At 37.4% G+C, this 24304-nt stretch overlaps 1 protein-coding gene across 1 annotated transcript in view; it reads left to right on the top strand.

Annotated features, from left to right (window-relative positions):
• Nucleotides 1-24304, top strand: part of ipo11 (importin 11) — a 136005-nt gene that overhangs the window by 72360 nt on the left and 39341 nt on the right. The window contains exons 20-27 of the mRNA XM_023958341.1: nucleotides 116-229; nucleotides 3268-3383; nucleotides 4043-4119; nucleotides 19617-19696; nucleotides 19791-19871; nucleotides 22465-22560; nucleotides 22862-22975; nucleotides 23217-23338. Coding sequence (XP_023814109.1) covers nucleotides 116-229; nucleotides 3268-3383; nucleotides 4043-4119; nucleotides 19617-19696; nucleotides 19791-19871; nucleotides 22465-22560; nucleotides 22862-22975; nucleotides 23217-23338 — 800 coding nt within the window. The remainder of the gene's footprint in view (nucleotides 1-115; nucleotides 230-3267; nucleotides 3384-4042; nucleotides 4120-19616; nucleotides 19697-19790; nucleotides 19872-22464; nucleotides 22561-22861; nucleotides 22976-23216; nucleotides 23339-24304) is intronic.

Genomic DNA, 24304 nt, shown 5'->3' with positions numbered 1-24304 from the left:
TCATTAATAACTTTTCTGTCCACACAACATGTAATGTTCAAAATAATCATTTCTTTTCGCCTTGTGCTAGAATTTATGCCAAATGCCTTTTCTAATGTTGTCGTTTCTGCCACAGATCAGACCATATGTAGGCTGCCTGGTTCAGTACTTGCCCTTGCTCTGGAAGCAATCTGAAGAACACAACATGCTACGATGCGCCATTCTCACTACACTCATCCACCTGGTTCAGGTAAGGTGTTTTGATGATATCATATTAAGTCTATGACTTGACATGCTTTTCCAGCACTTTTACATTTTCCTGTCTTTCGACCACATCCCAGTTGAATATTGTGATGTTTGTGGTTCGTTGAGATTTTCTGTTACCCGCAGCTTCACCCAAAAACGATCCAAACAAGTGAAAGCTTGAGGAAATATTTTGTGGGCAGACGAGCATGGCTTTGCGTTTGGTCCCCTTTTTTTGTAAAGAGTGACATGTGACAGCAAACCAAGAAAAATGGAGGTGTGAAATCTGTCAGGAATCCCTGTCTAATCGAACAGAGTCCCTCCATGCCCTAAATTCAGTTCAGTTTATTTATAAAACGCCAGTGCGCCACAGAGGCGCTTCATAAAAGGTAAAATCATCAAACCAAGCTTGATAAATAGTTTAAAGCCAATTCCTTAAAGATCACTTCAAGACTTAGTCTCAGCCACAATTTAATAATTTACTAGCCTTTACAAGTGACCAGCTGATTACACAAAATGGTTTTCCCTAGGGGCGCAATGTGATCTGTATGGATCACTAGCCACGGTTCGGCACACGCATGTACCGCAGATCTCTTCCCGGTACACATATGTATTATATATTTTGTATGTATTATTTATTTTGAAGAACTGTAGGAAAACGTCGATGCACGTCTCTATGAAATCATTCAGAGACTCCCACTGAGGTCTAGCAGCAATCCTGCAATGTGGCAGAAGAAAGCCGTTGCTCCGTCTGGAACCAGTGGGAGGGGCTTTGATAGCAGCAGGGGACACAGTGAAAGTATGGAAAGTAGTAAATTCCAACATCCCCTGATTCTCTTACTTTAAAAAAAAAATCAAGATGCACGTTTGTTTATATGGGCCTCCTTGTTTTTATAGGTATATCTTATATCTGTTTTATTTTAATAAATTGGCCTCAAAGGGCAAATCTTTTGATGTTACAATACATGTATGTCTGTGTGTATATGTTGTGAAGTACTTTATATGTGCTTTATTAAATCTGTGTTGTGAAGCTTTAAAAAAAATAATAATTGTAGCTTTTTATTTTGTTGTCTTTCCTGTTGTTTTTACATTTTTCTGATCCGAAAAATGATCAGAACCATAAGTTTTGTGTTCCGTTGCCCCCCTAATTTTCCACATGTGCAACACTCACTGTTTTGAGTGTAAAACTTACTAAATACTTTGCCCTTGAAACAGAAAGCTGCAACCAAAACGATTTTCACTCGAGAGAAATTCTCTCTCTGTGCTGCCCTCGAAACAGAGCATCACAAATGTGACACAAAAGCCAGCCAATCACAGGCATCAACCATCATGTCCCTGTCTGTAGCGTCCTGAGTTGACGTAGTTTTGAGTTTGAAGTACATTTTTCTGTTTCAAATGCAAAATAATTATTTGAGCACACATTTTTTTAGTTTTACACTCACAGAAGTGAGTGTTGCTCTTGGAATAATGGCATAAAATTACCTCCATAGAACTCCCTCTAAATGGATGGAAAGAAAAGAATCTGTTGCAAAGTTAGGGTGACTATCTGCTGTGACCAGTTCAAATCTGAGGCAACCCAAAAAAGAAAACAAACACAAAAACCACTGAAACATCTTGCTGTAGAGTTTAGTTATTGCCGTCGCCAATAAGAGAACAGGGGGCAGACTAACACAAACAGCATCTTTTGTTCGACAAAAGAGATTTGTTAGTAACCGTTACAGCCGAGTTTATATTTCAATTTAATGATTCACTCTATTTTTCTTGAGTTGTCTGGTTTAAGATGGTTTAAGTAATTAAGAACAAAGCTGAGCAAATGCATGTGCGTCAATGCAATGTTGGGCTGGGGGGGGGGGGGGGGGGTGTTGCAAAATATACCCTTTTTAATGATTTCCCTCAATCAGCTGCAAGCTTATGAAGTGAAAAACTTGTCATTGATGAAGACTATCCCCTAAAGGCCCAAATCAGCCTACTGCAGTCGTCATTAGGTTTGGACCCCTATGTGGATGGGGCTGCATTATGTCATAGCGGCAAATGAAATACTCAGTTTTAATGACAAGTTCCCTTCGGGGGGGGTAGAACATGAGCACATCTGGTAAATGAATGAGGCACTGGGGAATAAGCTTGACATGGACATGGATTATCTGTCTTTGTTTCACAATCCTATTTTGGGTTAAACATATGCAGTTACCTTAATAAAAAGTACATTGTAATTTTATTTTATAGGAAATACTAAAAAACTATACGTCTTTTGGGGCCCACTCGAATTAGGTAAAAGTCAATTTGAGATTAACGACGGTTTGCATTTTTGACTGGAATAATTAGTAAAAAGGGAGACAAACATTGCATTTTCTGTGTGATTTGTTCCTAATGCTGTGGGGTATTTTTGATCCTTTTAGACTCATTCTTACTTTGAGTTTTATCGTGCAATTGTTTCAATATAAAACGAAAAATATATTTTTTTAAACTTAATTTGAAATGAATGCTAAGGAAGTTTTAAATACATAAAAATAAAATCCTGTTCATTTCATTTGCAAGGCAGAACCATATGTCACTCTATATTTAAGCCCTTCGGTGCTACAGTCCAGACAACAAACTTTAAAATATTTTAGTTTTTTTCTAAATTAGCATAGTATTTCTCTGATTTTAACATTTCCAAAGAAATATTTCGTAGTTTCTTTTCATCCCAATATCCTTATTTCAACTGGAGTTCAACTCTAAATGGGCAAAACAAATTGTGTGATATTTTTTCCGTTCTTCTACCCCATTGTGTAGGAATATGAATTTGCTGTTTTAGTTTGAAATGACAAAAGCAACCGTTCTACATTAAAGCCACCGTGAACCGTATCAAATTATGCTGTGTATAAATAACTGCTCCTATTTCATAACTAATGTGTTTTCAATACTTTATTTGACATGTAATTGGATAATCATAAGACGAGCTTTCTTTGAACTGAAGTTCAAAGCTTTGAAAGTGACCATATTTGTTGTCAGGTTGCCTTTTTTCCCCCCCCCTTCTTTCATTCCATCCTCTCTGTGTTCCTGTAGGGCCTGGGGGCAGAGAGTAAGAACCTGTACCCCTTCCTTCTTCCTGTCATTCAGCTGAGCACTGATGTTTCTCAACCACCTCATGTCTATCTGCTGGAGGATGGACTGGAGCTTTGGTATGTATTCACACGCAGCAAACTAAAAATCTGAGTTGCAGAAAGGTAGTCTCCCTCAGGGAAACATTTATAAAGCACTTAGTGATCTCATTTAATCCCTCACAAACACGCCTACGTGAGAATGCTCCGGCTATAGCTGCCGCTACATTTTTTTTGTTTTGTGAGGCTCTTGTTTCCCTTTGAGTCCTTTCTGCTTTATTGATCATTTGACTGAAACGCCGTCTTATGTCACTGGCACATTAAGGAGCCAAATAAAAACACCTTGCGGATAAAGAAGGGTTTTATTAGCTCACTTGATTATGACATATTTTTCACTCGCATATGTTTCAGTCAATATATTTTACTAATATAGAATATTAAATAAAAACAGACTTTTATAAAATGTTTCCTTTTCTTTTTTCTTTACACCCCCTTCCACATGCATGATGCTTCCCACTTTTGTGATTCTCATATGCTTTCCTTTTTGTCCCCCTGTAATTTATCCATTGTGTTTCCGTCCTATTTTCTTGTGCCACCTCTAATCTGCAACCTTTTTTTTTTTTTTGGCCACCTTTTCCATTTTCTCTTTTATCATTTCCTTTGTGCTCATTTCCTCTTCTCTTTCTTTTTCCTTTCCCCCTGTGCCGGCTCTTCTTCCTTCCCTCCCTCTCATTGTGTAGGTTGGTGACTTTGGAGAACAGCCCAGCCGTCACCCCAGAGCTGCTCAGAATTTTCCAGAACATGTCAGCTTTGCTGGGTGAGCTCATAAAATATTTCTTTGTTTTGTAGTCTTTTTGACTGGGTTTGCACAAGACGGTTTTCTCCTGCCTTCATCCAACTTCAGGGCGTTTTGCATCTGCATACAAATCATATCAGCTGTGGGACTCTGAATATCACAGTCATATAAAGAGTGATGCAACTTGAATAGTTTGATTAGCACATGGGCAAATTATGGATTTTTAGCAGGACAGAGCTGTGTTTATTGGCAAGTTTGTGTCTTTGTAGCTCACTAAAGTGCATATTTTAATTAAAAAAATGTTTCTATGACAAGAAAAAAAAGATAATAAAAAAAACAAACGTACCGGTCCGTTCAAACAGTGTTACATAACAGACTTTGAGTAAAGTTGATGAATTCCCCAGGGAAGAACTTGATTTTAATAGTTTCATTACTTCAGGCGATTGTAGCTCATGCAGATCACAGTTGTGGTTGCATGCAGTTGCCTCCAGGCATCTGAGCCACTACATTGGCTTTGTAGGCGGCTGTGAGGGGTTGCAGATTCAATTGAGTTGGTTGGATGATTTCTCACAAGCTTCAGAGCTTTGGGACACCTCACATGCCGTTTCTGTGCATGTCCCCCCTCCCATCTGACGAACGGCGCTGATTTAGCGTCCCCGCTCCGATCCAGTGAGTCAGACTGTTATGTTCCCTTGCTCACCCAAGATTTCCTCACATATAAATGGGAGCATTGGATCGCTTTTTGTGTGGTTAGGGAATCCGTTAGATGCAGAACTGTAAAGACTGGAATAATGGCGGAGGAGTGAATTAAAGAGGATTGGGAGAAAGGAGAGCTTGAAGAAACATGAAAAGGAGGCAATAGATGAAAAAGAACGAAAGAAGTGATGGCTGGAAAATTCATAAAAAATGTTGGTGTAAAAGTAGAGGTTATGCATAAAAGCAGGACAGGCTGGATAGAAAGATAAAGGATGCTCTTATCATGTGCTGAACAGAAGCAGACAAAGCACAGCAAAGAACATCTTCATTTTGGATTTTGGTCCTGCATCCTGTTTACTTAGTCTGATAATGTTTGTCGGTGCCACATTAACACACAAGCCTGTTATCTTTTCATGTTCATAAATTCTTGTGTCTAAGACAAATGCAAACTCATTAGTACTTATTTAATGTGCAGTGGTAGTTTACTTAATATTAACTTCTTAGTCTTTCAAAGACAGATTTCTTTAAGACTTTTTCAGAGTTGAAAAACAGCACAGTATCAGTAATCCTACTTCAGGATAAAATCAGCTTGTACATTTTTTCAATCAATTTTTTTCATAAAAGTTGGTAAATACATCGTGGCAGTTCTCTAACAGGAGAGGGGAGTTCAAAGTGTGGCAAATTTAAATGGAAAAGTGATGTCAATCTGCCCTTAGTGGGAGTTTAAACCACAATTTTGTCTTCATGAGAGGACTAAAACTGTTTTTTTAAGCATGTTGGTTATTATGTAATCATTTTTATTCAATAAGGGGGAATTTTGTACAGAATTAGTTACACAATGAAGGGAAAAACGTGACAGAAACATGTCTTTTGCAGGTTTGCTATTAATTAAAAGGAATTCAAGCGACTGGGGTAAAATATTTACATTAAAATAACTTTTTTAAACAGTTATTGCCAACAACATTTTACTTGTCATATATACTTTTTAGTTTTTTGCTTGGTAAAAAAAAAACTCTTCTGACATCTTCTATTTTTACGACAGAGTTTTAGGGCCAGTTTACAAAAAAAGTATATTTTTTTAAATTACGAATTTTAAATCATAAATTTACGAAAAAGAAAGACATAACTGTAAAATTACGAGACTTTAAGTCGTAAATTTACTAGTTTTTATCTCGTAGATTTACGAGAACCCCCTATTTAATCAAAATGGTTTCAGTTAATTAGTTAATTATTCAAAATGGCTGCTTAACAGCTTAGCAAACATTTGTCCAAATCGGGGATCCTCAAATCCAGGCTTCAAATGGTAAATGGTAAATGGCGTATACTTGTATAGCGCCTTTCTTCCTACAAGGACAAAGCGCTTTACAGTCACAGACCCATTCACCCAGTCACACACACATTCACTCACACATTCACACACTGGTGGTGGCTCCGCTGCCAAACACAGGCGCCCGCCTACCACCAGAGGCAAGGTGGGGTTCAGTGTCTTGCCCAAGGACACTTCGACTCATGGGCGTGCAAGGTGGGAATCGAACCTGCAACCTTACGATCATGGGACGACCGCCCTACCGCTGCTCCACAGCCGCCCACAATTCAAGGGCTGGTGTCCCGCTGGTTTTCCAGAAACCCTGCCTTATTTGCTACTGATTACCTGGATCAAGGTTTTGTTTACCCAGTAAGGATTTTCAATGGCAGGTTGGTTGGTAAACATGTATGACACCAGCCCTCGAGGCCTGGATATGGTGACCCCTGGTCCAAATCATGGCCTTAGCAGGAGGTAGGTAAACAGAAATAAACATATATTCTAGTCACTTAAGCGAACACAAATTAACAACTGTAACAAATGCCACTTTTTTACACGAACATGTCCATTTGTACCCAACATGATCTATAGTATTAATGTGTCTTCGCATCCCAAATTAGTCAGTACAACTTAAAATAATTTTCTATTTCTTGCTGTCCATTTTCATTTCAAGTTGGTGAATACGAACTTTTCCAAGTATTGAGACAAATAAAACATTCAATGCCATTAGTTACTCTAAATATTTGTATTTAAAAGTTTCCAAATAAGTTCTTTACCTGCATAAGCAGATATGAAAAGTGTCCATCCAAAAAAATGAAAATGTCTTTGTGCTCAGTCTTCAGTTGTCAGATTGTGGTCAGTCATCATCTTTGGCTGACTTTCATGCGGACATCCAAAGCTCATTTGTTTAGTCTGTGGAGAGCAGTGGAGGGATGCAGGGCGCTGAGAGTCTGGCCCCACTGGATGTCACAGTTTGCCAGGTATGTGGCCTGGTCTGTGTGATAACGAGCCCCGCTCCATTACTGCTAAACTGGAGCAGCAAATTCCCTAATTAGAATGTCAGGAGCCTTGCTGTGGCTAAATCATTAGACTAGCACTAAACACTCTATCACTCCTACTATGCGCCGAACTAGGACACATCTCACTTGTTTATGTGGTGCTCTGACTTGTGTTGATTGGGAATAAGCAGGGAAAATTACATCAATTAATGTGTGCAAGAGATAAAGCTAAAGTGCTCATTTATTTCCCTGCCATTTTATTTTATGTGACACTTCCGTTTCCTTTTAAATGCCTTCAAGCCCAAGGAAAGCAATATAACTAATTGACTGTTAGACATAGAGGACATTAACCCATTTCTTTAAAAAAGGATTATCAACTCATATCTTTTGTGATGATTAATTAATAATTATTTTTGTCCTAAATGCAGAGAATAGATTGATTTTCAGTTTCCTGCCACCTTGAATAATCAATTTAAAACTTATGTTTAGAGATTAACCATCCATCCATCCATTTTCTTAACTTTTCATATCCCTTTCGTGGTCATATTCAGGGTTGAGGACAGGGAACACCCTGGACAGATTGCCAATCCTACGTCATGGCCAAAAGTTTTGAGAACGACACAAATATCAGTTTTAACAAAGTTTCCTACTAAACTGCTTTTAGATCTTTGTTTCAGTTGTTTCTGTGATGTACTGAAATATAATTACAAGCACTTCTTCGACAATTACATGACATTTATGCAAAGCAATTATTGCATAAGAAATTATCAGTATTTGCTGTGTTAGCCCTTTTTTTTGAGGATCTCTGCAATTCCACTGGGCAGACTTAGTGAGTTTTTGTTTGTTCACCCGCCTCTTGAGGATTCATTCATTCATTTATTTTTGTTGCTGTCGTGAAAATTGACCAAAAGCTCTCACAAACTGAGATTAACATCTGGGGAGTTTCCAGGCCATGAACGCAAAATTTCAACATTTTGGTCCCTGAGCCACTTATCACTTTTGCCTTGTGGCACGGTGCTCCATCGTGCTGGAAAATGCATTGTTCGTCATCAAACTGTTGTTGGGTTGTTGGAAGAAGTTGCTGTTGGAGGGTGCTTTGGTAGCATTCTTTATTTATTGCTGTGTTTTGGGGCTAAATTGTGACTGAGCCCACTCCTTTGGATGGGAAGCAACCACACACATGAATGGTCTCAGGATGATTAACTCTTGGCATGATACAGAACTGATGATAGTGCTCACCTTTTCTTCTCCGGACAAGCCTTTTTCCAGATGCCCCAAGCAATCGGAAAAGGGCTTCGTTGGAGAATATGGCTTTAGCCCAGTTCTCAGCAGTTCATTTGCCAACTTTTGCAGAAGATCAATCTGTCCCTTATGTTTTTTTTTGGAGAGAAGTGGCTATTTTGCTGCCCTTCTTGACACCAGGCCATCTTCCAAAAGTCTTCGCCTCACTGTGCGTGAAGATGCCCTCACACCTGCCTGCTGCTGTTCCTGAGCAAGCTCTGCGCTAGTGGCATTCCAATCCTGCAACTGAATCCTCTTTAGGAGACGATTCTGCCGCTTGCTTGACTTTCTTGAAGGCCCTGAAGCCTTCTTAACAAGAATTGAACCTCTTTCCTTGAAGTTCTTGATGATCCTATTAGTTGTTGATTTAGGTGCAATCTTAGTAACCAATATCCTTGCCTGTGAAGCCATTTGCATGCAACACAATAATAGCTACAGATTTTTCTTTGCAGGTCACCATGGTTAACAATGGAAGAACAATAATTTTAAGCATCACCTGCCTTTTAACATGTCAAGTCTGCCATTCTAACCCAATCATCCTGACATAATGATCTCCAGCCTTGTGCTCGTCAACATTCTCCCCTGAGATAACGAGACACTTACTGAAATGACTCAGCAGGTCCTTTAACGACAGCAATGAAATGCAGTGGACAGTTGTTTTCGGGATTAAGTTAATTCTCATGCCATAGAATGACTAAGCAATTCATCTGATCACTCTTTATAACATTTTGGAGTATTTTGCAAATTACTACTATAAAACTTAAGCAGCAACTTTTCCAATATTTATGTAATTCTCTTAACTTTTGGCCACGACTGTACACTATGAAGCATGTTTTTGGACTGGGGGGGGGCTGGAGGATGCATGCACGAGGAGAACGTGCAAACTCCACACAGACGGTTCCCGGGCAGGATTGGAACCAGGGCCTTCTTACTGTGAGACTAGGGCTTTAACGTGCAGCCTTTAGAGACCAATCAACATTTTTAACCCTTGTGCTATCCTAGGCTATTTAACGTTGGAAGTTGGGTCATCTAGACCCACTAGACAGTGCGCTGAACCTTTTTTCTTCAATGATTTGTGATCTTCACTGGTGTCCATGGATTACATGAAATCTTTCCACCTTTATCCACCTTTGTCATGGTAGGGAGAACATGTCAATGTAAGGGTGGGGTCATCTAAGATGACACGGAAGGGTAAAAAGAAGCTCTTAAAAAATTGAAGGATGCTTTTACACCTGTTTTTGATTCATCAACCAGTTTATATATAGTATAAGTGGCTCATTAAATGACTTAAGTACCGTATTTTCCGGACTATAAGTCGCACTTTTTTTCATAGTTTGGCAAGGGGTGCGACTTATACTCCGCAGCGACTTATATTCGAAATAAATTGAAATAAATACATTGTTAACCCTCCTGTTATGTTCATTTGTGAGGAACAGAGATGATGTTCCTGGGTCAATTTGATGTATGAGGTATGTTAAGTGTTAAGAGGATGTTAAGTGACTCAGAGAATCAGCAAACTTTTTTTTACAGTAAGATCTTGAAGGCTAACAACATAATATTCTATTTTCCAATGATTTCATAGATTCAGAAATGCAATAAAAGTGAAAACTGTTTCTACAAATACAGGATGAAAACAGAGTATTAGTTAGCCAATGATGCTTCATGAAAAGAATAAATAAATAAGTTTGAGAAAAAATTACTGTGAAATTATTAAATAAACAGTCTGCTATGATTGTGTCATATAAGGTTGTGAAAGTTAAAATGCGACTTATAGTCCAGTGCGACTTATCTGTGTTTTTTTCTACTTTATAATGCATTTTTGGGCTGGTGCGACTTATACTCCGGTGCGACTTATAGTCCGGACAATACGGTATATAGTTTTGCTGTAATTTTGCAGCTTCCTGCTTTCCTTTTTAAGGTAAAGCAGATAATAAGCTGGTAAAACATATTCTCTGTCTACATCTCATATTTAAAGTGAAAGTTAAACAAAAAAAGTTCTGGCATTTTCATCAAAACACATAAAAAAAAGGAAATAATCAAGAAGTACTTTGATGGCTGGTACTACAATCTTATTTGTGTCTCATTTTCCTGTTAATGGTAACAGAAATGGTTGTTGCAGCAACATATGCTCGGGGCTATGAAGGATGTAATGATTCAATCTAAATCAGTGCTTCAACAGCTGTTTTATGAAAAGTTGATTATAACAGTGTGCATGTGTTTTGTAATGGGATGATTCTTTTTTCCTGAATTGCTATTTTAGCATTCTACATAGAACTCATTCTAGATTTAAACTAATTCATTTTGCTTTTCTCATGTTGCCTGTACACAATAATAAATTAATATGGCTCAATTATAAATTTATTTTAATTGATTGTAATAAAACTAACCTCAATTAGCATATAATATTTATTGCAAACGGTGAGTACTTTTAGGGCTATTGGTGCCTTTTTGCTTTGTGGAGACTGAGGGAAAATATGTATTCCACATGACTTATTACAGTAAAATCATTACTCTTAATAAACCCAAAAGTATGACATTTAGAGTTCAAAAGTGTTTATTGGAATCATAGAACTCCGTCATTAGAATGCATGTGCTTTTTTGTCATGCTGTTTATATTCATATATGGATATATGCTAGGGTTCAGGTTTGTTTTCAATAGAGAGCAGTGAAAATGCTGAAAGGCTCATCAGGCCTTGGATAAGTGTTCTTGACTGGCCTTCCTCAAGTGTAAAATGAGAAATTCTTTTTCCTGTACATATTTAGAATCTCTGATTTTTCTGTTGTGTAATTTAGATATTAAAAATTAAAACTAAATCTGGTTCAAGGAATATTTTTTCAAGGTGTACCCTGGTTATTAGCGCACTTCCTTCATTTTTGCTATTTTATTTAGCAGTGCTATTTTCTTTTAGAATAAAGGATAGAAGGAAATGGAATGCTTGTAGTCTGTCTTTGCTTCAACATATCATTTAGATGTGAAATGCCACAAAAACAAAATTTGCACCTCTGTTTAATGTCTAACAATGCAAATTTAACTTTTGTGTGGCAACAGATTGATTTTTGTGCACCACAGGGGCCTCTGTGGCACAGTAGTTCTTTAAGTTCAAACATTTGACTTTCATTTGATATGCAACAGCATTGTTTTGGTTCTTCTGTCATTAAGTGAAGTCTGACTTTATAACTCATATTTCCCTTTTTTCAGGTTCATGCTGTTGCATGACTACATCTGGAATGGAGTTAGGTTTTCTTGTATTTAAGTAAATTCACAATACTTACTTTACCTGTGTAACTGGCTTTATTGACATTTATAGCTAGTACTAATAAAATAATACGGTGATCAAACCTGGTTTCTCTTTAAAATCTGCAGCTGGTGCTCTAAATTCAACACAGTTAGTCCAAGAAATTTCAGTTATCAACCTACAGTTTATTTTTTCTATTTGTATAAAAACACAGTAAATGAATTGTTTTATGTGAACTGGGCTTTTGTCTTTGCTTTAAGCGCTGGCTTTTAGCTCTCCCAAAAACTCTGTTCATTTTAATATGAGCTTTTGGGAATTACTCATGGCATTTCACATGAATCGATCAGATGTCGCTATAGGTCATTCTTAGAAGACTGAAGAAATGCCCTACCAGCTCAAATCTGCCAATTGTTCAAATCCTTCCAATGTTGTGGATTCTATTTTTCAGTCTAAGACATTTGGAGGAAAAACATCATCTTTTTTTTGCATGTCTGTTTCAAAGTTAACCTCGGAGCAAATGCAGCCAGATAGTGCTCCTCAAGTGTGCATGATTAATTCATCACAGGTAGAGGAATCCTCCACCATTACAGTTATGACAGTTTGCTTAGAGCACTTTGGTGTGTCTAAACGCTAAGATGTGGTGTATTAACAAAAGAATGTAGACTTTTAGAATTTCTGAGTAATTTTTTTATCATTGCGCAACAAGGATCAGAGTTGGTAAACACTGTTCTGGTCTAACTGTTAAAGTCCAGTTGCCCTGAAGAACACAATCCTGTTGGTTTCTTTCAAAATGAAGTGATTTTTTTTTTTTTTTTCCGCAATGCGTTTGTACGTTTATTAAACATTTTAAGATCCTGATTAATACGATCTGAATACATGTTTAAAGTAGGATAACAAACTTGCTATGGGCCAAATAGTCCAAAATCCATATTGGTTTGCTTTGTTATGCAGTTATTATATAATCCTCTGTTGCATGTTTGAAAGTTGGTAATTAAATAAAGAAGATGGCTCCCCACTATCTGTCAAGTAATGTTATTTCTACATTATTCTTACTTTTAGTCATGTTGTTAAAGAAAAATATAAGCTAATACATCTTATATAGTATCTCAAAAAACAACAATACACACTAAAGACAATTTTTTAAATGAAATATTAGTTATTTTCGCAGCTCATTTTCCTAACCGAAAGTAAGACCACTCGATCTTTGAGGCTCCGCCTTTTGGTACTTTTGTGCCGCCCATTTCATGACATCAACCCAGAGTCGGCCTCTGCATCTGAGCTAATGCAAAGATGGATGTTCATTTTGAAGGAAAGTATTTTTGCTAAACACCGCCAGCTCAGTTGAGAAAGTGTGTGTGTGTGTGTTAGCCTGGGGGCGGTGCTAGCAGCGCATACTCCTCCTGGAAGGGGCTGTTCCTCACCTGTCTGCATCACAATGTGAGAACCCACTCATTTTCGTGGGTTGGGAGGGGCTGGCGCTAAGAGAGCAGGGTTTTAGAGGAATACTAAAAAAATGCGTGAATGAAGTTAAATATGACTTTGGGGGTGGTTTTTTTTTATGAGGAATGAACATTATAATACACTGAAATGTTCAAATGATTGATTATGCATGGTATAGGCCTTTTAAACAAGCAGGTTGCCTCAAATTATTTTTCTCATGCTTTTAATTATTTTTCCCCATTGTATTCTGATTAGAGGGTTTTATTAATAGATATTAATATATGGATGGCAATAATGCAAATGTGTTTTGATAACCTAAGAATAAAATAATGTGTTGAATTTTCTGTTAAAGTTATCTGTTCATCTTAGTATCTGCTGTTTTGTTTTTTATTCAGTTGTTGGTCACAATGGTACATGAATAAAATAACATAATTTGAGCATTATTTATCACTGCATTATGTTAAAGCACATTTCAGTCAAATATGAAATAGTCTACTACTCTGTTTTTTAGTGTTTACTACTCATGATTTTAGTTGTATTTTTTTCCCCAATGTATTAGGGATCACATGATTTATGTTAGGCTACCATAAACCTGCAAATAGTATACATTCTGTTTCCACTTCACTGTAATTCACTTAATAGTGTGAAAAATTACTTTGTGAGCACATTCCATTAAGTTCCAAGTTATTATTTTCCGCTAGAATTATTTAAAAAAAAATTTGTCTGGATTCAAAATGCTATTAGAAACTAGGATGTGAAGTGGTTTCCATACCGCTAGAACCGAACAATGTCAAGTGTCCTTTATTCATACAATAAAAAACCCAACGGTTATGATTACATCAAAACAACCTAACTCATCAAACTAGTCTACTCAAGAATTTTTGATGCATGCAATGTCAACAGGCACCATTAAAATGATTCATCCTTCTCTGCTGGGGGAGTGGCTGCAGAAAGTAGAAATGTGCCTTCACAGCTGTCTGACTTACTGACAAAGACATCACAATTTGTGAGGCTGATGAGTTGAAGTCCCCTTGGGAGGCTGTTCTCTCGAAGTAGCAGCGTGAAAGCCGCTATAGGTCCCCCCCTCACCCTTACACCTCAAACTTCCAACTTGAAGTCCTGTCAGCCGCAGATATACTTAACTGATTCTGCAGTTGTGGAGTTTGTCAGGGAAGTCTTGAAGCTTGTGCACAGGGACCTGGTGTGACATGACAAAGAACAGTCACACCATATTGAATCTGAACAAGAGAAAGGTGATGATTCAGACATTTTTGAAGGAGCAGAAAAAAGTCCTAACTATTCCCAACCCGGGAGATGAGCGGATGGAGCATTAGATGTGCATGAGAATTCAACTGCACAAAAGAATATGGACGAAACAGCTTGTCATTATTAAAAAAGCATTGCTCTTTTGGAAATTTGCTACAAAATGTTAAACATCTTGTGTTAATCTGTTTTGTACCCTCCTTTTTTTTATTAGCAGTTATCTAAAAGAGAGTTTACAGTCAGCAACTGTAAGGAAAATGTTTTTAATTTAAAAAAGAAAAAAGACCATCTCGTTAGAGCAGGGGTCGGGAACCTATGGCTCGCGAGCCATATATGGCTCTTTTGATGGTCACATGTGGCTCGCAGACAAATCTTTAATTCAAATTGTTTTTCTTCATTAGACCAGTCCTTCTCGTGCGCGATGCGATGGCAGAGGCGCGCAGTAGTAGCGGTGCTTAGAGAGACAAATCTGCGCCAGCACTAGTATAAGTTTAAAATTGTCTATTAATTCACAGAGTTTGTACCACCCGGAAACCTGTGAATTGCCGTGCCTAAAACTGCGCGCTCCCGTCTCTGAGAAAGAGCGCGCAGATGCGGGGACGGGATGTGTGAGGGAGAAAGCAGAGGGTGGGGCTGAGGTGTTGTGGGGACCGGCAGCAGGTGAATCGCGCAGGGATTGTAAATAGGTAAAACCCACTGCCTGTCACTCACTGCAGCGTGTGAATGTGTGTTTGGCTCCAGGTCCGCATGTGAGCAGTCTGTCTCACATCTACAAAACATTCATACCAACCTAAGATCACGTTTAAAGTCTCAACGCCTGCATGAAGCAGAAACTCACCACGTAAACCAGACTAGACCATCAGCAAAACTACCACGAGAAATACTCATCATTTATTAGAAACAGCATAACAATGTTATTAAAAAGAATCCACAGACTTATTGTACTTTAAAAATGTTGAAATTACATCAAATGCACACATTCACTTGTATTTTAGTTTTAAACATATTGTCGCGGACTGAGTTGGGTGGCTGTTGGGCCGCGTTAAAAGTTCTGGAGTTCATGGAACGCATCGATCATGCAGAGATCTGATTGGCCCTCAGTTCTGTCGCTCAGCCTGTTGTTAGGTAGTTTGGACCAATGGGGTTCAGCTATGGGCCGAATAAGGGAAAGGGGAGGGCTGCAGCGGGAGCAGGGGAATATAAAGTTGGGAGACGCGCTCTCGTCTCGTCTCGGCGGGAGAGATTCAGGAGCTGCTGAATTAATTGTTCGGCGTTTGTTGTGGTCTGCAGTAACCCGAATAAAGAACCTTAAAAGAGGTTAAGTCTCCGTGCCTCAGTGTGGGAAAGGGACACTACATTATTGTATGGCTCTTTCGAAATTACATTTCAAAATATGTGGCGTTTATGGCTCTCTTGGCCAAAAAGGTTCCCGACCCCTGCGTTAGAGGCAGCTGATAGCTTAATATTATATTTTGGGGGAAAAAAACGCTGGAACCCAGCTGGCTATACTGCACTAAGCATGCCTATGGGCTCAAACCCAGTAAACCCGTGGCTGAAGACAGGATAAGGTCTTATGGGACTTATGATTGGTCTGGTTGTGCCAGGACCAAGGACACTACCTTCTCGAATAGGAGGCAAACCCTAAAATCCCAAAAGTTGCTATTCTGGAAGCAGGTTTCATTATGTACTGATCCACGACTGCCACGTTAAAAGAAAATTATTAAGTAAAAAACAGATTTTACAACCCAAATTAATATTGTGCACTATGGTGGCAGAAATCCTTGACCAGAAAAGAATCAAATACTCAACAAAACTTACTTTTTGTCATTTGATCTGCATATATTATGATGACATTTGAAATAATGTTATGCCTATTTACATAATCATTGTGGACTTCAGCTTTGTCATGTGATTTATCGAGACTTGGGGCTTCCTTTATGACCTGAATTTGTGGTATAGTATAAATGACTAATCAGAAGTTAAGAACCAGATCATAAATTAGTTAAGGGAAATGATAAACAACAAGTTAAGTAAAGCAGAGCAGGGGTGGGATTATATACATTTTCTTCCTCCCACCCTCTTTCAAGCAATCCACCAACTCCTTTTGATGGTCTTCATACTTAATTTCATTGTGTCATACATTAAATGCAAAAGAGCTAATATGTTTTAATATGTTAAATAGTAAAAATTGAACTATTTACTAGTGTATTTGAACATGTGTGTATTTTGCAATCAATCCTATATTTGATGCATCTATGTATAAATTCAAATTCCTGTTGTCTTGATTTTGAATAATTTCTGCTTTGATTGTTTGAAATAAACCATTTCCATTCCTGTCCAATACTTTATTTGGTCTCCACCCAATTGCCCATTCAGCAAATGTTTTTGATTTGGGTTTAGAATAACTCTTTGAGAGAGTAAATCATGAACAAACATCCCACTGGAAAGGCTAAGTTTCCTCAGCAAAAAAGTGTCTTGAGGAGACTTAACTTTGACTACATAAATATTTACAGTGAGTAACAGTTTTCACTGTTTTCAGACTTTAAATGATATTTTTTCCCCCAAGTGACAAACTTACTCTGTAATCATCCATGTTTTGAATCTGGTTTTCTGTAGCTGTTGGACACAGGAACTTGTTGTTATTGTTGTGGTGAGAGGTTGTTGCCCGCATTTGTCCTTATTGCATTTTATCATTTTTGTTTTTCTAATTTTCCCATTTTGTTGTTGCTGACATTGAATGCTTGGGATTTCACATTTTTACAGACATGCTGCTTCTGTTTGTCACATTTAAAAATTTTCGGATTTGTGTTTTAGCAATTTGGAATTCGCGACTAATTTGTTTCAAACTAATTTTTACAAAAACCCACAGGTTATTAAAACACTTTTTTTCCTCTTGGACTTGTTCTGCTTCTATCTGCTGTCCCTCTCCTTCAAACTGCAGTCTGGAGTATAAATAATTTTATTATTTCACGTTTCTAATTACATTTTGTATTTACATGGTTGGATGCTCTACACTGGCACTGCAAATAGCGTCAGTCATGTACTGACTGCCAGACTATTGTTTATATACCTATTTTATATTTGATGTTTCTATATTTGGGTTTGAAGTCGCCAAAGGGCTCCTTTGTTTGTGCTGGCATGTTGCTCATGTTTATTTCAAGTTGGCTCCATACCACATGTGTAGTATTCATACTTATATAAGCTGATTTGGGGACTAAATAGGCCCTAGTATGTGTTACAAAGTAAAGCAAAAAGCAGATGGTTGCCTCTTCATTCCCTTAATCTAATAATGTCTGACAGATGTTTGGGCAACTTTATTGTATGCATCTACATTACCTGCAGAAATCATAGTGGAACATTCCTTGCATGTATATTTTTGTGCTGTGGGAGAAGCTTGGCAGAAAACCATCACATGCTTTGGGATAACGTGCTACATAATAAATCCTCAGATAAAATGTGTCTAAGTACCGTCGCTCAAAATACCATTTTAAGTAATTTGATTTAGAAAGCCAGCACTTTCATCCAGCAAATTACTAATTTCCTTTTTTTTTTTTTTTTTTTTATGTAAATGGTTTCTTTTCTCAGTGTAAATTTTCTCAGCCATACAAGTGTCAAAGTAGGTCAACCTTTAGCTAAGTGTAATGGAAGGTACATTTTTTCCACTTGAAGGTTAAAACAAAGTCAGTGAAATGGTTAAATGAAGTATACCTTTATAGTGCTTTTCTATCTTGATAAAGGCCCAAAATGCTTTACGGTCACGGCCCCATTAACCCCGTACACCAACATTCACACACTGATGGCGGCTTTGCTGCCATACGTGGCGCCAACCTGTAAGCACCAGGGGCAATGTGAGCTTCAGCCAGCATATTGCCCAAAGACGCTCAAGCACATGAGCATGCAAAGCTGATCCTCCAATTGGAGGTTGATCGCTCTAGTGGTTACCAAGTCCTTTATTAAATCGGAATAGTTAATTTGACTAACAATGATGCAAAAGTGCTTGGTAAGATTGTGTTTTTGTACTGTGAATTTTTTGGGGGGGGGGTGTTTAGGAAAACATTTTTTTGTCAACACACTTTTTGATTTTTACATGACCTCATTCTTTTTATTTTCCTATTTTACAGACTGTAGACCTATTTACAGTTTTTTCCCTTTACTTTTCTTTAAAATGCTGCTGAATCTTTAATGCTTTAATAACCATACTTTTTAGTTGTTAAAAGTTTATCTCACAGTGGAAATAATCTATGGATTACTTAGCTGTTAGTGGCACAAATGTAATTTTCCTTCTTGGTTTTCTTATAAATTTAGTTCCATGGTTTTGCTACGTTTTTTCGCCTAAGATCACATGCTTTCCCTTTTTCCTTAAGGCAACTTCCTGTCGCTCATGTCACACACATTTATCATCTAATCCATATATTTATACCCTGGGCTATACTTAGTTCTGTCATAATTTGTTGTTCTCTTCTGTATCCACTTCTTCTTACACTGACTCAAACTCCCATCATAACCTCTATTTATAGTGAACCCCTCATTTTCTATGATGCATAAATGCACTGGATGTAAAAATATGATTACAATTGTATGCACATTTGATTCTTACTCAACTAAAGGTTGAAAATTCAGTTTGTTGACGACAAAGTTCCTATGTGTAAATGTACTTAAAGCCAGAGGTTCAACTTGTTCTCTCATCATCCGCTCTTTTTTTACCTTTAGGGGTGTTTTTTTCCAATGCATTACCACATCTCTGTCAATCTTTAGATAGAAATGTTGTTTTTTTTATGTTAAAAACCCCCCATTATTTTTCTTTGTGTCGTGACCTTTTAAAAGACTTTAATGTCCACCTGTTTATATCTACCCGTGCAGCTTTTTAATGCTTTTATGGTTTGTGACTGACGGACAAACCTGAGATTTTAATTTTTGCATAGTTGGATCAATCTAAATTTCTTTAAAAAATCATACATGCTGTGCTTTATCAAGCTTTCATGTTCTTTACTCTGAGGCAGAAAACATGATTTTTAAAAACTTGCCCTTCAAAAGCTGTGTGGGTACAATGTTTGTATTAAATAATTAAGTTTAATCATTTACTTTTAATTATTGCTAATTAATTCTAACAATCCATTTGTCAGTCATACAGCTACTAGAACTCCATTCCAGCTCTGAAGGTGCTGCTGCCATGATCATTTGTTGCTCGGAGGAAAAAAGCTTCCCCAGCGTGTATTTTTTTAATCTTAAAACTGTTATAACTTTTGGCTTATGAGTCAATTTGAGACTTTTGACCAAAATTGTCATTTTAATACGTTTCAGAATTGAGCTCGGAGAATCTTCGCACCTGCTTTCAGATTGTCAACGCCTACATTTATTTATCTGCTTCGGAGTTCTTGCAGGTGAGACCCACTTCAGCACACACTAACTTCACACATTTTTCAATGTTTTTATATATATATATATATGTATATATATATATATTTTTTTTTACAGAATTATGGAGAATCATTGTGCCAATCATTTTCCGACCTCTTGAAGGACATCACGAATGAGGGGCAAGTTCAAGTTTTAAAGGTAGTTACTGTTTCTGCCTGCTGAATAATCTTTATACAGTCATGCGACACATTGGTTTATATATATTTTTCCTAATGTGGACTGAGGCGAGATTGATTTTGTCATTAAAATGCTTGATCGCTTAAATATGTCTGACATAATGGGAAATCTGTTCCTTTAGTATATCAAGAAATCGGATCAACTCAGTGCTTTCCCTGCTGTGTGAATAAATGGTAGGCAATGAAAAAAATACATTTAATAACTATAAATAAAAAAAATCCTCAGCCATCTCCCACTCTCTGCCAGACGCACGTCTACAAACACACAATAACTTTGCTTTTGGTATCTTTAAATTGCAGCCAGTTCTACAGTTTCCATTTGCATTGGATTATAGAGAAAAGTGTTCAAACCCTGCAATTTTTCTATTAATATGTATATCTTTATCATGATTTTTCCATAGAAAATATGTCATCAACTTTCAGATTGCGTAGAAGGTATTAGCTTGTGCAGACGTGCTGTTGCTCACTATGGAGAATGTCCTATTTGCAAAGCTGGAGTGATGTGCAGGGACGAGCATATCTAAGTTTGGTGCATCCTGGTGGCGCTTCTGCTCATTCAGCACCTTCTTGTTTGTTTGTTTGTTTGTATTTTTAAAGCTGGGAAGACACAAGACAAGGATGTTTAGATAGTTTAACGGCCCTCTGACAACACAGATGAAAGTCAAAAGTATGTTTTCCTTTAGGAGTATCACTGCAGATACTCCTTTAGGAGTATCACTGCATGAGCAGTTGCTAATTTGGCATCAATGGCGTTAAGTTATTTGGCATCAATAATACACCACAAAAGAGCATCTATCAGTGATGTAAACTCGTTGTATTTGAGTCCTTAATGGTACTTTGTGAATGAAGGGTTAGAGATTTTAGACATTTTTACTCTTTTGGCTAATGTCCTTCAAATATTTAGTATTTTTAGTTAAGTTTTATAGAAGGAAAGTGGGTTTAACATTTAGAGAACACACTATATATATATATATATATATATATATATATATATATATATATATATAGAAACATGTTCCACTGTTTTTTAGTTATAAAATGGACCTTAAAAATTCAGACTGATTTAATCTATTGTAACGGTAAAAAGAAAGTCATTTTTGTGCGGTTTATTCTATCTGAATCCTTTTGAAGTAAAACAGAACTGATGTGTTGTTGGTCATAGATGAAAGTATATATTTTCTCCTCTGATTTCTTAACCTGTAAAGCAACACAATAAAAGAGCATCTCCACTGCACATCACAACAGCTGGCACGTGGATTTTCTGTTCCAACGCTGGTCCCTTTCGACACACTACACTTTAATACTTCTCCACACCGCCTTATTTTCAGCTCAGTTGCTCCTGAAATACCGGTGCCTTATGTTCTCATTTCTGTCTGCTTGTACTTCCCAGCTCCTAAAGCAGCTTTTTGTTTTTAAGTCAAACCTATACAGACTTTCATTTTGAAAAACATTTGTAAAGCATGTAAGGGACAAATTATTTATATTTCTTTTTGTAAAATTGTTCATTTGATCATTTGTTCATTTTCTAGCAAAGGGTAAGTAACCAGATACTTAAGCTTTATTGACCAATTTGGTTACATAATCGGTAAACTGATGGCAGTTTAGAGAGTAGAGGATGAAGACAAAGTTCAATTTCTCTGGCCAAATATTACTACGACTCAGCATTTAAAGGGCCTATATCATGCTTGTCCTAAGCCTTTCAGAGTAACCTATATCCATATATATGTTAATATATTACCTTTGGCACACTAAAAAACGCTTTTTAAATGAAATATTAGTTATTTAATTCATACCAGGAAGTAGGACAACTCTATATCTTAAGGCGCCACCTTTCGCTCCATGACGCCGACTTAAAGCGGCCTGAGCAGCGTGTCTGCATTTCACCCAGGAAAACAAGCAACATCTGAACTTTTGCAAAGATGGATCTGCATGTTGTGCATAAAAAATGACAGCATTTTGCTAATCACCAATAGCTCTATCAGAATTTTTGTTTCCTTTAAAGCACATGGAAATGCACTCATTTATGGATATTTATTTCCAGACAAACACAACTGTGATAGAAATGATTCTAAAAGCCAAATCAATCTAAACAATGGTTCTTGCATTACTACATGCATTCAGGTTTGTCAGCCATTTGGTTTCTGCTATAATTATGGCATACAGAAAATGTGAAAAATTTTAATGTTTACTCTGCTCATTATCTGTATATTCAGAACGATAGGGGAGTTCATCTTTATGCTGCAGAAGCAGCTGTCTAACCTAAATAGCAGTGACATTCTTTTAACTCTGTGAAACAAGTTCGATTTAATCTATTTTTTAATGTTTAAAGATCAGTTGAATTTCAAGGTAAGGCAAAGATTTTACGCGCACCACTTTTTTTCAGCTCTTCAAAACATTTTTATTTCCTTATGTCCGTCTAAGTGTGATTTTCTTTACATCCCCCCGTGAATGACCTTTTTTTGCTCGTCTTTTCTTACCTCCTGAAATCATCCTCCCTGTTAGCCTTTGCCACTTCCTGCGTGTCCATCTTATTTCCTCCCTGCGTTTCTCTGCAGGTGGTTGAGATAGCTTTAAAGGTTAGCCCCATACTGGGATCCCACATGTTTCAGCCTCTGCTCCCAGCCGTCTTCCGTGGCATAGTGGACGGCGAGGTGAGTTTTACAGACGCACACTGTTACCTTCATGTTAGAAATGTTGGATTTAACCAAAAACAAATGTAACCACATTAAATATAATATCTGTTTTTCTATGCATTTTGTCCATTGTTGTCACATCAGATAATATCTTATGGATGTATTAATGAATTTAAAGGCCGCCTCTTTTGGGATTCAGAAGTGTCACTAACAAGAACCATAGCTTCTCTTATCAAGCTCATTAACCTTTACTTAAATGCTTCAATATAAGTCTGCTTTTCATTTCACATGAACATGTCGGCTCGTTTGTGACTTGCAGAGATACCCTGTGGTGATGTCCACCTACCTTGGCATCATGGGCCGCATTCTGCTGCAGAACTCCAGCTTTTTCTCCTCTTTGCTCTCAAAAATGGCTTCAGAATGCAGGCAGGAGGTAAAGCTTGATATCTGACCTTCAATTAGGTCATCACTGCTTCGCTCTCTTTAGATGTCTATGAGAGACAAACTAAAAAAAAAAAAAGGATGTTGTCAACCACACAATTTTTCCCCTCTTTTAATGTCTTGTTATTCTTATAATTATTGATACTTGAAAGAATAATTTAACTATGCCTTGTGTCATTTTGCCGTTTGTCATGTCAGAAATATCTCAAACAATGTAAATTCCCTATGATCAGATGGATCAGTTGCTGGGCAGTGTGATTGAAATGTGGGTGGACCGCATGGATAACATCACCCAGCCTGAGAGGAGGAAGCTGTCTGCTCTGGCTCTGGTTTCTCTGCTGCCGTCTGACAACAGGTGAGAAATATCACTCATTTATGTGCAGATGAGACTCTGGCCTGGAGAGGAGACGAAAGCAAGGAGTCGTCTGTTTTAATTGGGTATGGCGTAACGGCAGCAGACTGAAATGGTATATTATCAGTCGTAGTGCCCTGCATAACACTCCTCCTTAGCAAGAGGAGGCAGGTTTTCTAGTGTTCTGAAAGAAACAGCAGCACACCAACAAAAGCTTCGATTTTTGCGTTTTTGCCACTTTTCGTTTTTTGGTTTATTTGGCTCAGCCTTGTGAGTAGAAATTAATATTGCACAAGCGTGTAGAGCCACAAGTCTCAAGTGGACTGGATTGTTGTTCTCAGAGCTAGCACCATCTGTGCAATTGGCCTTAAAATGATGGGTAAGGAGGCCTTCTCATTTCAGAACTTTAAACAGCACATGAAATAAATAAATATATCTAAAAATACATTTTAGATGTGTTTTTTGTGACTCAAAAACAACTCCGTTGAATGGTCAGATGTTTTCTTTTTTTTTGTGATGCTGTCAGTCATGGTTAAACCTCTACTCACATTCAAAGCTACCCTGTAACAACTACCCTCATGGCTATTAACAGGCTGCCTGCAAGCGGATATGGGCAAAGCTATGTCACACGCACAAATTAGCAATGTTCACGATGCGCCAATAATCTCTCACATGTTTTCTAACATGTCCTGACATGGAAAAAATAAAATATATCTCGTTCCCACAAATTAATATTCCGTTCCCACGAAATAATATTCCGTTCCCGCAAAATACTATTTCGTTCCCTCAAAATAATTAACTAATGCGAACAAAATAATTAATTGATAAGAACAAAATAATTTTTCACGTCATAAGTCATTCATGAACACGGAAATGCTCTCCGTCCTGCCGCAAAAGCCGCTTTTAGCGGTAACTTCCATGTCTCTGTGACCCACATTCGTTCAAGAAAGGAAAAAGAAAAACAAGAAT

Source organism: Oryzias latipes, chromosome 9 (genome assembly GCF_002234675.1).
Source record: "Oryzias latipes chromosome 9, ASM223467v1".
Taxonomy (NCBI): domain Eukaryota; kingdom Metazoa; phylum Chordata; class Actinopteri; order Beloniformes; family Adrianichthyidae; genus Oryzias; species Oryzias latipes.
This window is presented reverse-complemented; position numbering and strand designations above follow the sequence as displayed.